Genomic DNA, 15275 nt, shown 5'->3' on the forward strand with positions numbered 1-15275 from the left:
CTCAGAGGAAGTCTATTCAATCGTATTCTGTGACAATTATTTGAAAAATGAAAAGTTGTAAATACGTGAATAAATGAATAAATGAAATCAGTTTAAATATAAATTGATAGTATCATAAATTGCATGTTATTTCGAAATAGATTAAAAATAGCTTATTATAATAAATAAATTTAAGATTTAAAAAAATCACAGAATGGTAGAAAGTAATTAATATTAAAAAAAACAGAAAAACATTTCGACGATGTATAAAGCGGTATTGTAAAATACAGGTTGTTTCAAAGAAAAATTTTTTAACAAAGTTACTGCCATCATTTCAGAATCACCCTGTATTTATGTGCAAGTTTTTGGGTCAACGGACATACAGACGCAGTACTTATATATGTGCGTGCGTGAAGTAAGAGATTTTGAGCCCACGCGAAGCGCGGGCGAAAAAGCTAGTTGTTAATAATTAAATTATTTTGCAACTCTGTCCTAATGGACATCAATTGGATATCCACTGGATGTCAATTTCTATGTGGGATAAGATAACTCTTGCAGAATTACTGACACTTTGTTGCTTTCGCGAATTTAACCTTTTTTTTTATGAAAGGGAGAAAAATCTTTAAAAGACACCCAGGTGCTCGTACTCTCGGGTAGTGTGATTCTATATGGGTATACATCGCCATAAATACTAAACACATAGCCTACCCACTAAAAATCTTCCGTTATGTCTTAGCCTTCACTAAGGTATAACGAGCTTCCTCTCGGTCTTAACTTGTGTTATTTTTTCGAGAGAAAGCTCTGACCATGGAATTTGTCAATTTCGTTTGACGATAAACAACACGAGATCTTTTCTAAAGATTATCTTATCGGTGTTATTAATATACCAATAAAATAATAAAAAACTATTATCACAGGTGGATAAAATACATCTCTTTCTGGATTTTCTTTCATAAGTTAATAATATGTAAATTGATACAAATTAAACATGAAATACGAATCAAACATTAAAAATGTGCGTAGTACTCTCATCACTCTATAAACTTATTTGAAATAGAATCGCATGTCACCTGTTGAACGGAAGGAATATTGCACCATATGTGTGTAGGACATTTTCTTTAATAATTAATAGAAAAAGAGTAGTAGTTAATACTAGAGCGATTCTAACTACGGGGCTCCGAGGGGGGTGCGGGTGTGCGGGGGGTACCCGTTGGCGCGGGGGTATGACGTCACGCGGGGAGGGGGATCTCGCGGTGCGGAAATTGCTGACGCAGTATTTTCGGGTCCGCAACCCGGGAGCGGCGAGGGGGATCTCGCGGTGCGGAAATTGCTGACGCGGTATTTTCGGGTCCGCGACTCTGGAGCGGGAGAGGGGGAATCGGGGTCCGCGACCGCCGCCGCCGCCGTCGCCGCCGCCGCCTGCTGCCAAGCGAACGAGAATGTACTACGTGATGGGTGGGAGCGGGAGAACGTGATGGATAGTATATGATGGATAGTATGCGATGTGTATGAGTGAGAACACGTGATAAGTGTGAGTGAGAGAGCATGCGGGCATATGGATATAACGGGTGGGAAGGAGAGAACGTGATGAATAGTATGCGATGTGTAGCATGCGGTATGTGTGAGCGAGAGCGTGCGATGAGTGTAAGAGAGTGAGAATATTGTATTTAATGGGTGAGATGAGTGCAACTGAAAGCGAGGGAAGGGAGTGAGAAAGAGAATGCATATTATATATTTATATAACTTTATATTTATATATTTATATAATTATATCCAAAATTAATCATTTATATATTCATATATTTATGTATTTATATCCAAACTTCATGATTTTCGTCTATTAAAGGATGCATGCTGAATAGACGGCGCAGGTCCCACACGTCGGCTTCGCCAAATTGGCCGCACGAACGTTCTAATACATCGTCATTCTGCGCTCTTAATAAATCCCTTCTCCAATGCGTCCAAAATTTCCTGTTAATATTGATAAAACCGGATATTCTGATATCCTCTCGGTAGATCCATGGCTAAAAAATTAGCATTTTTTAGAAACTTATAATTTAACAACTTTTTAAAATATAAATGTCTAAAAACTTACTTGATTAGTTATTGACTCGCGCACCGACAATAACCCTCCTAAAGGGATGTTGATTGGAGGACCTGGAAGTGGTACCTCCACGCGTACCTCGTTGTTTATAACGACCCGTCGAACCGGCATCCCATCAACGCATATATACTAAAAACAAAATAATTATTATTATTATTTAATTTTTTACACTTCACCTGCACATAAACTTGCACTATCACTTACGCCAGTGACAGGATATTCAATGCGGATGCTCTGCATTTTCACAAGTTTTGTTCACAAGTTTATACGATCTGTCTGCGTCGTTAAGAAGCAGACTAGAGATTAGACTAAAGATGTGCGTTACTCTCACTTGAGAGATGAATTTGAAAAAGTCGTGTCAGCTTTGTGGAATTTTTTTATCTGCACGCATTCTCATTTCAAAGCTTTATAATGCTGTCTCAGTTAACGTCTCAGTTAACATCTCGTTTGAAATAAAAATCATTAAACATATTCCAAACCATTTCATACATCTATATCATACATTATCAAATGCATTGTACAGCTGTCGAACCGCTATCAAACGGCATCACACATCTATTGAACCGCTATTGAACCGCCATTGAACTACTATCAAACTACATCATATCATACAGTTATCAAACTGCATCATACAACTATAGAACCGCTGTCAAACTGCATCATACAGCTATCGAACCGATATTGAACTGCATCGTACAGCTATCAAACTATATCATACAGCTATCGAACCGATATTGAACTGCATCGTACAGCTATCAAACTGCATCATACAGCTATCGAACCGATATTGAACTGTATCATACAGCTATCAAAGTGTATCATACAGCTATCGAACCAATATTAAACTATCACTTGTGAAATAAATTGAAAAAACTTGTGTTAGCTTCATATAATTTTTTTCTATCGTACGTGATTTATCAACGAGATCGTCTTATATGAGTTATCTCGGTCAACGTCTCAGTCAAAGAGCATATTAAACATATCATATTCCATTTCATACATCTATATATCTTATATCCATTTCATACATACTATATATCTTATATCTTATATGGGGAAAGGATAGAAAACATTTTATTGCATTTTATTTTTCTTTATTTTGAAAAAATTTCACAATTATATTGATGTTGTGACCACCAGTTATATATTTTAAATACATTTTGTAATGCACAATTCTTAATATGTTTTTCACATCGTATAGTATTACTAACATCTAGATTATTTAAAGATTCAATGTCTTCATAATCTGCATCCAAAGTCTTGATATATATCCCATCATCGGTATCGAGCATGTCCGTCAACCATTCTCGTTTCTGAAGTCCCTTAACGTATATGATAGTATTGCTGTTATCCGTATTACACACAGCAGATGTAATCAGACGTTTCGCCATGCTGTACAGTATCATCCCGTCTTTCCATTGCAATCCATGATGATATGCAATCAACCAAGAAGCGCAAGACTTGTCGGATTTTGTAAGAACACGCCATGGCATGGGGCTAGCAAAAATATAATGTGTGAGAATAGTTCCTTTTCTCAGTACCGCTACTTCCTTTACGATAAATTTTTTATCGACAATGAATCCTTGCAGATCCACAAATGTCGGTACGATCATTATGAGTAACTCTTCAAGACTGTAATTTAATACCAAATATCTCAGTTTTTATCAGTTTGATGTTACATGATTTTGCGCACTACGTTGGACAACGGACAATATTCAATTACACGATCATGTAAAATGAGACAATAAGCGGTAGTATTCGCAGGAACATTTTCCTTGCAATCAAATTCTATGCGCACATCTACGGTAGCACTCTTGACGGATTCGTTTTGTCGCGAACAGTCAATGACCGCAAAAGGTCCTTTTTCCAGGAATGTGATTACATTGAGCAGTGTTTCACACTCATATCCATAATAAGATTTACCAAAACGTCGATATATGTCATACAGAATGGCATATCTAGATTTACGAAAGTCTAAATTCATATCGTCATACGGATAAAATTCAGAGTTTAGATAAAGTTTTACATTGATTAAATTACAGTCGTCAAAGATTGTAATATCTTGAGACATGATATTTTTTCGACCAGTCTGCAGTGCGAAGATAACGAAGCGCGGTTTCTCGAGTTGAATTGCAGTTTTAACAGCCCATGAATGTTTCGTCGTACTCTGCAACAAAGGATATTCGTACAGATCCCAGGAGCGAAAACTCATACTTAGACATTGTCCACTCTCCAAAGCTTGCAGCAAAGATAATTTGTTGACTTCGTTTAACGTAACATGCGGCATTCGCCACTGCACTTTAAATAATTCAATTTCCGGTTGAGCCGTAGAATTTCCAACGATAGAATTGTTATCGTTGCGCGCTCGTATCAAAATCAATTCGTGACGAGCGTTAACAATCACGCGTTTGTAATCTTCGCAAAAGCCTAATAATACACTAAGCGGTACGCAAAAGTTGAAGTATCCTTCCGGTAGGTTATACGAAAATTCCCATCCTGCATTCTGCATAATTACTGCTTTGTCATATGACAACGATACATAGTTCTTGAGAGTGCTGGTTATTCCAACGTTTCTGTTGCGATCAATTTCCACACCGTTGAGTTCATATCGAATTTCATCAAACATGAACGCCACGCAATTATTTCCGAGATTTATCTCATCTTTATCCGTATCGTCTTTCTTCTTCACCACCAATCTTCCTTCGACGTAGAGAAAACTTTGACATGGTAACGTGTATAAATCCTGCTGTTGTATGGGTATCCTTATTTCATCGCTGTATCCAAAAGTGGTGTTGGCGTACGGATTGTACGTATGAGTCTCAATCTTGACGATGCTGTCGTCAAAGATCGGCTCGCCTCCAATGTTCAAGATCTTAGACATCTTAGATATTTCGTACAATAAATCCCAATGATTTTAAAAATTCAACGTTTGACGCGGTGAGATTCTTTTTATCAGATGAGCGAATATTTTTAACTGTCTTACAATTTATTTCACACGGTCGAATATTCTTGATTGGTGTAAAAATTGTATCCTTCACTTGCTCATTCAACACGAGCATCTCACGTTATCGTTTTCGTACGTGTAATCTAACAGTAATCACTTCTCCACGAAAATCGAGTAATTGACCGTCCTGATCCACAATGCGAATCGTCAAATCAGTAATGCTCCGTGCAACGATTGGAAGGTAAATGATCTGTGCAGGCGTTTCCGATATCTTATATCCTGGTGGTACCCTCGGCGAAAATTCGTGTATTGTGTGTACGCACTTGTCGTTGCTGTACGCACCCGCAGTCACGTTACATTCTATGCGAATAATGTTTACGTTTATGATATTTATAGGTGCATCCGATTCATGCCACATTCGCGATTCAAGAATACGCGATGAAAATCCCAACAGCGATCCAACGTTGTTAGGTTTAAAGAAATTTATCTGATAAGCACACATAATCTCACTCTTCATTGTATTGTTGTTAGCACGAATCACCACCGGATATTCGCTTTCTTCTTCATCTTCTTTGTGAAACGTTCTCTTTTCCGCAACATTGGGATGAGATTGTAAAATTGTGCGTTTCAAATATCTATCTATATCACGCAATTCATACGATCCTTCGGAAATTGTAATTTCCTTGTCGTCTTTGTCATAATAAAATTTGTTATTCGACGAATTTACATTAGGTATGGTATAGTATGTTTCAAAATCTGTGAGACCGAGCTCGTAATCGCCATCGCTCAAATCTACGGCTGGAAAATAGCTTACCACAAGGATGCTACTCTTGCCGGTTAGCGTAAATGACATGTTGAAACGAATACTGAGTTAAATTGCACAATGTTAGCCTTTAAATTGATTACTAACTGTTTGAAGAAAATGCAGACATAGTTGGCCACCATTGCTTTGATCATAACGTTGATAAGGCGTGTGATTGTACTCGATCCGCGTTACATCTAAATATTGCACCAGTTCTTTCGGTGGTCTAAGATTGCCGAAACTATCAAAGTATATAGCGCGATTTCCTCTCTTTGCGTATGCCACCCAGTGTGTACCTGATCCTTCAGCGTTATCTAAATTTACAATACCGCTCTCGTTTCGATATGCTCCAGCCGTTGGTAATGCTGTTGGTAATACGCATAAAAATTCCTCTAAAGTGTGGAATGCTCATACGTTTCGCTAACTGTAATAATTGTATGTTGGTAGTTGCACCTTTTGGCATTTTTAACGTCTTTTTGACGTTTTTTTTTTCGTCGACACTCCTTGTCCACGCTTATATGGAGCGAGATAAACTCCATGACCTTCCATGACATGATTATGACGTTTCAATTCGTTCAGCTGACGCTGCCTTGTTATTATTCACAGCCTTTGCAACTCCCGCCGCTCCACCGACCAACGACCCGAGAACACCCAACAGCGGTAGAATGGGTAAAACACCGCCGCGTTTCGCTACCGGAAGTATTCGTTTACTCGTTCTCGGAAGTATTCGTTTACTCGCTCTCTTCTTTTTATCACTTTTTTTCTTTTTCAAACCCATACCGATTTTTGTCTTAGTTTTCATAGCCCAAACGGCTGCTGCAGCAGCTCTTTCTCCGAAAGTCGAATCGTTCGCTGTAATGCGTTTTCGCGCTTCCGCAGCGAGTATATTATCAGCTGCGTGTCTATCGGTGAGTTCGTTGCTCCGGGAGTATGCAATGTCGTGTTCGCGACATGCCGCGTCCAACGGATTAATACCCCGATCACCTCTGGCCAATCGCTTTTTCAGCCTAGTACCTGGACCGCAAAATTGATATCCTGGTATGTGCAGTTCGAAAGGAAGCGATCACACGATTTAACAAGCCGCGACCTACCGCTGGCATTCGCGACAATTCTTTATCAACGGTGCGGGGCCGTCGATGTGCGTCTGGTGCAACGATTGATTGTAATGTTCGTAGCAACGACGATGGCTTCGAATCTCCGTATCAGCCTTTATATGTTCCGGAAGCCTGTCCCACACGTGTTCGATATAATTGCTACACACGCGTAGCAGAATAGGTTTTGACACGAATTCTAACTGCTCGGCACTCAAATCGAGTATATCGGAGGGATGTGACAATATGAGAAACATTTTACATACTGAACAATTTTGCTCGGTGCGTCTCTATAAATAGATCGGTCTTATTAATTTTTGTCAGTTTTTATCAGAGCATAGAGGGAGAAAATATGCGGTTCGTACAACATTCACCAGCGATTAAAGTAACAAATTGCGATGACAGAATAATGTCCGAAAGAAAAATACGGAGGCATGTAAACATGTTGCCGAGTTCTATACGTGGTATAATTTGCGGTCCGTCAAATTGTGGCAAGACAAACGTATTAATAAGCTTGTTGGAAAGTCCGCATGGAGTACGTTTTGAGAACGTGTATGTGTACTCGAAATCATTACAACAACCAAAATATCAATATTTGGAAAATTTATTGACACCGATTGAAGAAGTTAGTTATTTTGCATTCTCCAATAACTGTGATGTCATTCAGCCGAGTGAAGCGCTTCCGAATTCCATTTTTATCTTTGATGACGTGGCGTGTGATAAGCAAGATACGATAAGAGACTACTTTGCAATGGGGCGACACGTGGATGTCGACTGCTTCTATCTCTGTCAGACGTATGCAAAGATACCGAAACATCTTATACGCGACAATGCGAATTTGCTAATTTTATTCAAGCAGGATGGTATCAATCTAAAACATGCGTACAACGATCATGTAAATACCGACATGTCTTATGAGGATTTTAGCAATTTATGTCATACTTGTTGGCAACAAAAGTATGGATTTTTAGTGATAGATAAGGATAGCGCACTCGCTGATGGACGATATTGAAAAGGATTTAATGACTTCGCAATACCATAAAGCAGTTAGTTGTTTTTGATACGTTGACCAAGTAGCGTTTCTCAACATGGATAACACAGATAACAATATGGATCGTGAGAAGATTGTGAAAGAGATTGCGAAAACAAGTGATTCAATTCGTAAAAAATATCGCGCTTTGAAAGCGGGTAAAGTGCAAGAAGAAATGGCGTTGGAGAGACACTTTAAGCCCATTGTCGAACCATTAAAACAGATTGTTGAAAACACCGTTGGTGATGTATCAGATCCGATTAAGAATGAATCGTTCTTCTCGGGGGAAGACGAATACGCAGAACCAAAACCCAAACGAAAGCGATCAAACGCTTCGTTTAACAATTCTATAATGACCTCTACTCCTGTTAAAAAAATGAGACGATCAAAAACTGTACCAATTTGAATGAAACATCGCAAATACTACATGATAGTGACTTATCGTACAGTCATGTACCTTCCGTCGAAGACGTTTTTAAAATAGCAGCCAATGAACCGCTTGTGACGTCTATTCGACAACAGTTGGAAACGCGAGAGGGACGTGAAAAGTTGCACATGCACTATGGTCCATTAGGTCAAAAATATATGGGGGCTGTTCTGAGTGGTAAAAAACCAGTCATCATAGATACTGTTTACGGAGTTTATTTCACCGACTTTGGAACGATGCTCGGCGATAAACGCGTCGACATACATAAGAATGATAACATAGTTATAGATGGTAAAATATACACGGGAACGCCTGGTCTGTACGAATTAATTTTCATGAAAATGCCCAACATGTACACGAATAATGACCTGCAAAATTATAAAAACATTCTATTGGTGACAAATGCATATAGACGCGGACATATTGCACATAATCAAGTAATGGGCAACAAAGGGTCTAAATATAAAAATATAATTGCACCCTTAGTAACAGACGCAAAAGTTGGACAAGGTTTATCAAGCGCTATTACATTAAATGATAACAAGATCGATTATGTTCATTGGGATGATCCCAACGAGCTTGTGGATCGCCTTCGATTGCTCGAGGCCTCACACCATGCAGGGCACAATGCTCACGGCAACGAGATTCTATCAATTATCGAGGAACTTCGCGAGGCTGGTTTTATTATAAATTAAAACTGTGTGAAACAAATCATTTAGTCAACATCGAAATGTCAATCAACAAGTTTGGAACATCACTCGGAAGAGGTGGTGCGGAACCATATTATCAATGGAGCGGATTAGTCAGAAATTACGTGCGCGATAACGCTCTTTGCATGGTTGTCACCGATTTTGATGCAAAGTCGCGCAAGATTCGACGTTTAGCGTTACCTGTAGATGATAGTGATGCAGCCAATAAACGATACGTGCAACAAACTGTGAAAATTTTAAAGGATCGACAGGATGAAATCGAGAGGAAGATTGAGACACTTCAAAGTAAGGTTGAAATTACAGCTCATATGCTAAACGAGATTCAAAGCTCGACGCAGCAACTCATCGTGCAGAGTAAAAAAGTTAGTACGTTGAATATATGCACCATTTACATGTCATACTCTGAACATGTCTGAGAAACAATTGCTGGTTGAGGAGTTGCATGCTCCGGCGAGAAGAAATTTTCCTCGAAGACGCGTCATAGTTCATGGATACGATGACCTGTGGCAGGCGGATGTGGTTGATATGCGTCCTTACACACGATTTAACCGAGGTTATCACTACATACTCACCGTTATCGATGTGCTGAGCAAGCATGCATGGGCTGTGCCGCTGAAGGCCAAAAGTGGTAGCGAAGTTGCTATTGCGATTGCAAAGATAATTCAGAAAGATGGAAGATGTCCGAAAAATTTGCAAACAGACAAAGGAAAGGAATTTTATAACACCAACGTGTAGAAACTATTAAAAAAACATAATATCAATCATTATTCTACATACTCTATAATGAAAGCATCAGTTGTCGAACGCTTTAACCGAACATTAAAAAACGTCATGTGGAAACAATTTACACTCAATGGAAATTATAGGTGGATTGATTTGCTGCCGCATCTCGTGTCAGAGTACAATGCACGAAAGCATCGAACTACCGGCATGCGACCCATCGATGTTACGCCTGCAATCGCTAAAAAACTCTTAACCACGGTGTATAGTCACATAAAAATTGCGGCACCCGCGCGATTTAAAGTCGGTGACTCGGTGCGTGTCAGCAAATTCAAAACTGTTTTTGAGAAGGGTTATACACCAAATTGGACTACGGAGATATTTAAAATTATTAAAGTACAGCGTACCAATCCTGTGACATATGTACTGGAAGATTCCTGTGGAAAACCTATCGCTGGAGGATTTTACAAATATGAGCTGCAGCGTGTTGCAAATCCCGACGTGTATCTCGTTGAAAAAATATTGCGCAGAAAAGGAGATGAGATTTATGTCAAGTGGCTGGGATTCGATGGATCGCATAATTCATGGATACATACAGACACTGTTATTTAATCCAATAAAAATTGTTTTTATTATGTTCACATAAAAGTACAATTTAACCAAATACATTATTATATTAATTTTATATTATGTGAGATTTTTTTATCATCCTTCCTTAATACATTTTTATTAATACATGTTTTTAACATAAAAATATATATAATTATTTTTAATGTAAAATGTGCATGTAATTTAAAAGCTATATAATGTTAAAGATATTATAGTGGTATTCGATAATGTCCCCACGGTAACGTTTCAACTGAATCGGGTATAAGGTATCTCTTGTCATCATATGGACTTAGAGCGAATTTCGTTTCGGACACCGTATATACTTTATGTAGCTTGGATCTTATACATGATTGGCTACGCGTCATCTCGATCTCATCTCTCAAACTCTGGGTATAATCATCAAATGTTATGGTTCGCGTTACTACATTATTCTTGACACCTTTCGCTTTTTTAGTGTCCTTCTTTCCATCTACCTTTAACACATACATCTTTGCTAAGTCCAACGAACTCAGTCATTATCACGCCATTATTCTCATCTTTCATCAAGCCCGGAACTTTTTTATTCTCGAGAGGCATACCGTACGCGTTGTCGACCGGATAATCGCTCGTGTCGAACCTAGCAATATCACGTTTCATCGTCTCGTAAATATCCTCGCACTCGACGAGGTATATGAGACTGTCGGTGTCGGTATACATGACTCTACATTTGTCACGATACAGAGGTAGCATGTACTCGTGGTGAAATTCATATAGACACGTCTTAGAAATATCTAGGATACACATGCCTACGTAAATCGGCTTATATAATTTCACCTCGAGTTTTCTAAGTTCAACGGCGATTAAATTTTCTGCAAAAACACTTCGACTATGAAAATTTGGTTTCGCGATCATTGTCTCCGCACCATACCGCCCCACCCATTTTGTCAACAACTTAACGTCAACATGATTGCGCACATTCTCCATGATTTTACCAAACACCGCATTATTCATTAATTTATACAAGTTTTTTTCGAAATCATTTTTGGCGAGTGTCCGGAATCGTGTATTTAACTCTATGTATTTACAGAGCCATGGAGATTGTGCGAATTGTAATATACGGTGTATCTTTGCTATACGAAGACCGTGACGCATGCACTGCTGCAGGTTGCGGTAATGTATGACGTAACGTTCCTTATCATACAGCGTAGCGAGAAGTTTACATTCACACTTGCCTGGCGGTTTATCGCGTGTTGGGCAAAAAGGTAGGTCAGCGTGCTCGTCGTGAAGGTCTCGGGGATACTCAAGATCAACTTCGAGAATGTATCCCGTTGGTGAATTAACAGCGATCGCATTTATGTTAAAATTCGAGACTTCGATCCATTGAAATTCCCCATATGGCAGCGGTTGACACATCGCCCAACCATAAAAATTATTAACGTCAAAATACATAAGATATGAGGATGGTTTCAATGGGTCGTACGTCTGCATGTATTTGTTGTTAGCCTGTGCATATCTGCCTGAACATTGACTGAGACCGCCGCGTATACCGCGTTCGATGAACATTACCATGTCAATGTCAGTAAGCAGTTCGAAAGTAATTTTTGTATATTTTAACATAGCGTCCCACGTGTATCCGGAGAGAATGTAATAATGTGCTGGATCGAGACCGTAACTTTCTAAGCATTTATCGCGAAAATTTTCAAAAATGTCAGCTAACAATAACACATCCGTTTTCAAATATAGATCGCTGTATTCACCCAACGTTTGAACGGAGAATCGCTTCCAGACATTCTCAGCGTGCATGTAATCGCTCTCGGATACAGTATCAGAGGTCAGGGAACTGAAAAATAATTCGCGCGGCGGTAAACACGTGTCCTGCAGCTTGTTCACGCAGTCAACGTACTCATACGGAAATACACCTTTTCGTGTCAATAAATCAAAATCCTCGTTAGATAAGTGTAAAAATTCGGAACGTACAATTTTTAATTTTTCTTTGCCTAGAAATGATGCCAATTTTTCGAGACTAGTATTTAAAAATTTATATGAATCTATGAACCGTAGTTTTATGTAATTGTGTGGATCTAATTTATCGGCTGTGTCTACGACATGTTTTGTAAAAGAAATATACTTTTCTTTCGTGATGGGAAGTACGTCGGTCTTCCCTTTGAACGCTGTGGCTATTTTTTTAATAATGAAATGCGAATCGTATCCAGATAAGTTATGAAAAATAATTGGCATGTATGATGCATTTCGATAATTTAAATTACAGAGAGAATGTGCAGGACCGCGGTAACGACCAGTCAAATGACAATGATCGCGCACCCGCGTATCATCCGACGCGAATGGCTTATCGCAGATATGACACCGCGTCGCGCTATGGTATGCCTCCAATTGTTCCACCGATAACGTTTCCATGGGGATATTAGTTGATAAACGAGTCTTAACATTATACGCTAATTCTTCAAGTTGTTTAGTGAACCACGCGACGCAATCTTTATCGCGACGAAACCGGTACGTGGATAACGTGTCGTCGTATGAGCATCGCACGTAATACCCGATGCTGAATACCTCATGTTGTTGATATGTGCACGACGCTTGCTCTGTATCATGTTGCGTCTTCCGCAACACACACTCGAGGTCCGCGTAGACGATAAACGGCACTCGTTCCTTGTGGTTTATATTCCGGAAATTCAACCATTTGTCGTCTTCGGCAGGCAATGTGATAGCGCAGTCGTGCATCCTCTGACAGTCTACAGCGTGTGATTGCAACCTTTCGCATGATGAAAAATAGTGCAAGCACCTGTAAAAATAATTTTAAAAAATTTTAATTATTTATTTTGCTAGATCATAAAACTATTTTTTTTACATAAGAATATAGTATACATACCGATCACAAATGTATTTCTTGTGCTCCTTTTTACTCAGCTGGGAGCTGATGAGGCGGGACAGATTTTTTATCCACACAAAGTGGCCCACGCTGTCTTCGTGCGGATTTTGCACGTATAATAAATTGACATGCTTCTCTTTCTTGTCATTGGAGAGCCGCAGCGGAAGAATCTTTAGCATTGCCATTTCCTTTTTCATCCCGTAGACGTTGATCGATATATTGTTAAGACTATCAAATTTTCCAATGTCCTTTACTGTAACGGGAAACGCAATGTCATCAAACTTTAGGACTGTTGTATAATGTGGATATGACGATTCCAATCCTGTGTTTCTTTCAGCAGGATGTAGAGCGGCGACCACTGACCACGCGAAGCATGCATGGTCCTTTGAATTAACGTTCACTACTGCACGCTTCATCATTATTTCTCGCGGTAATGTCACGTAACACCCCGCGTGTAGAGGATTGTACTTATTTATATTTAGAATCAAATTGAGAATTCGCGATAGCGCCCACCTGCTATCTCGTTCTTAAAACTCTTCGAGTGATGCTAATGTGGGCTCGATAACGCGTCGCTCGTACAACTCGTCCAAGTCCGATGTTTGGAATAGTTCACAATTTTTAGTGTTTATACTTTTGTTGGCATGTTTATCACCCGTTACAAACACGCCGTTGAATGCTGTATTCACTTTTACACTATTGTGTTCCTCTAGAGCGTCCTGCACTCGCTCGAGCACTATACCGCCTGCGTCTTCTAAAAACGTTCGCGGTTCAATATAGTTTGTATTTATCACTGCACCTGTCTGAATGCGATTCTCGAACGCTGTATCTATCTCTCGCCACATGAGTTTGTTCGCGTTATTACTAGTGCTCGCGTAATTACCCCTTACATGCACGAAACGTCTTTGTAATTGTGTCTTTTCACCTTCGAGTCGCGCGATCCTCGCTACCAACGATTGTCTTTGTCCGACGGCAAGCCGAGGACGCTTTATGCGGCTATGTTCCTCAAGCTGTTGTATAATCTCGTCGCATCGCTGCAACCACATAAAACACTCGCCCAAAGTAGTGACTCCATTTGCTTGCTCCAACAGCTCGCGTTCCACTTGCTCGAAATTATTCTCCATTTTTATCACTGTTGTCTTTTTATCACTGTTTTAAAACAACACCATACAATCTTCAACAAGACACTCGCATGTAGTTTCGTAGCACCTAATGCAGAATCGAAATTTGTCTTGAATTTCAAACTGCATTAGCTTGCTTTGTCTTTCACACCGAATATAAAAACGTATCTCCTTCTCATGCTCAGACAGAACGTATTCATCCTCATCATTGTTCAAAAGATTTGAAAATTCGTGGTAAGTACGCAGCATTTTCTCTACATAGGGATTCTCAGTATCATAAGCAAAGTAGGACGTTATTGCTATCACTTCGATATACCTTCCAACACCTGCTGGTATCTCAATGAGATGGTAACAGCATTCCTGAGTCTTTTCTACGATTTGTTTTGCTATATCATATTCATTATCATCGGTGTCAACCGAATTGAGTATCTCTCTATATAATTTGTGCTTCATATGATGAGGCCAGTTATGAACAAATTGGTCGTGTATGTAAACTTCCTGTATTACGGTGCGTTCATGCGTTCCGCGTATACCGAGTTCTCGATCACGTAGAAATTGCACTGGTGATATTCTCTGCACATCCTTTCGTTTTTCGGAATCATCATTATTGTTAAGAACATAAATGGCATCTTCTACGATATCGTCATTCATGTTGTAATAATGTAGTTTTTATACTAAGAAGTCTCTACTGTGCGCACACTGAACACAAATTGCACTGAATTATTACTCCGGATTGATGACGGTTTCAACTTGCACTCGGATCTTAAACTTCGCATCAAATGCGATATTATGCGCTTCCCGACCGCTTATATATTTTTTATAACTCTTCATTTTCTTTGTCTTAACATCGGTGCTTGACCTCTGCAAGATTTGCA

General features: G+C 39.2%; 3 protein-coding genes across 3 annotated transcripts in view; 1 reads left to right on the top strand and 2 right to left on the bottom strand.

Moving 5' to 3' along the window:
• The window catches only part of LOC105831307 (monocarboxylate transporter 10), a 325574-nt gene that overhangs the window by 152769 nt on the left and 157530 nt on the right, over positions 1-15275 (top strand). The gene's annotated exons all lie outside the window — the stretch shown is intronic.
• Positions 1326-2751, bottom strand: LOC118647100. The gene is made up of 2 exons (XM_036291330.1): positions 2075-2751; positions 1326-2003 (listed from the first exon to the last, which is right to left on the bottom strand). The coding sequence occupies exons 1-2, from the start codon at positions 2192-2194 to the stop codon at positions 1791-1793; spliced, it is 333 nt and encodes a 110-aa protein (XP_036147223.1). The 5' UTR covers positions 2195-2751; the 3' UTR covers positions 1326-1790.
• LOC118647096 lies at positions 10721-13810 on the bottom strand. Its single transcript, XM_036291324.1, has one exon. The coding sequence runs from the start codon at positions 13132-13134 to the stop codon at positions 10867-10869; it is 2268 nt and encodes a 755-aa protein (XP_036147217.1). The 5' UTR covers positions 13135-13810; the 3' UTR covers positions 10721-10866.

The sequence above is a fragment of the Monomorium pharaonis genome, chromosome 8 (genome assembly GCF_013373865.1).
Source record: "Monomorium pharaonis isolate MP-MQ-018 chromosome 8, ASM1337386v2, whole genome shotgun sequence".
In the NCBI taxonomy this organism is placed as follows: Eukaryota; Metazoa; Arthropoda; class Insecta; order Hymenoptera; family Formicidae; genus Monomorium; species Monomorium pharaonis.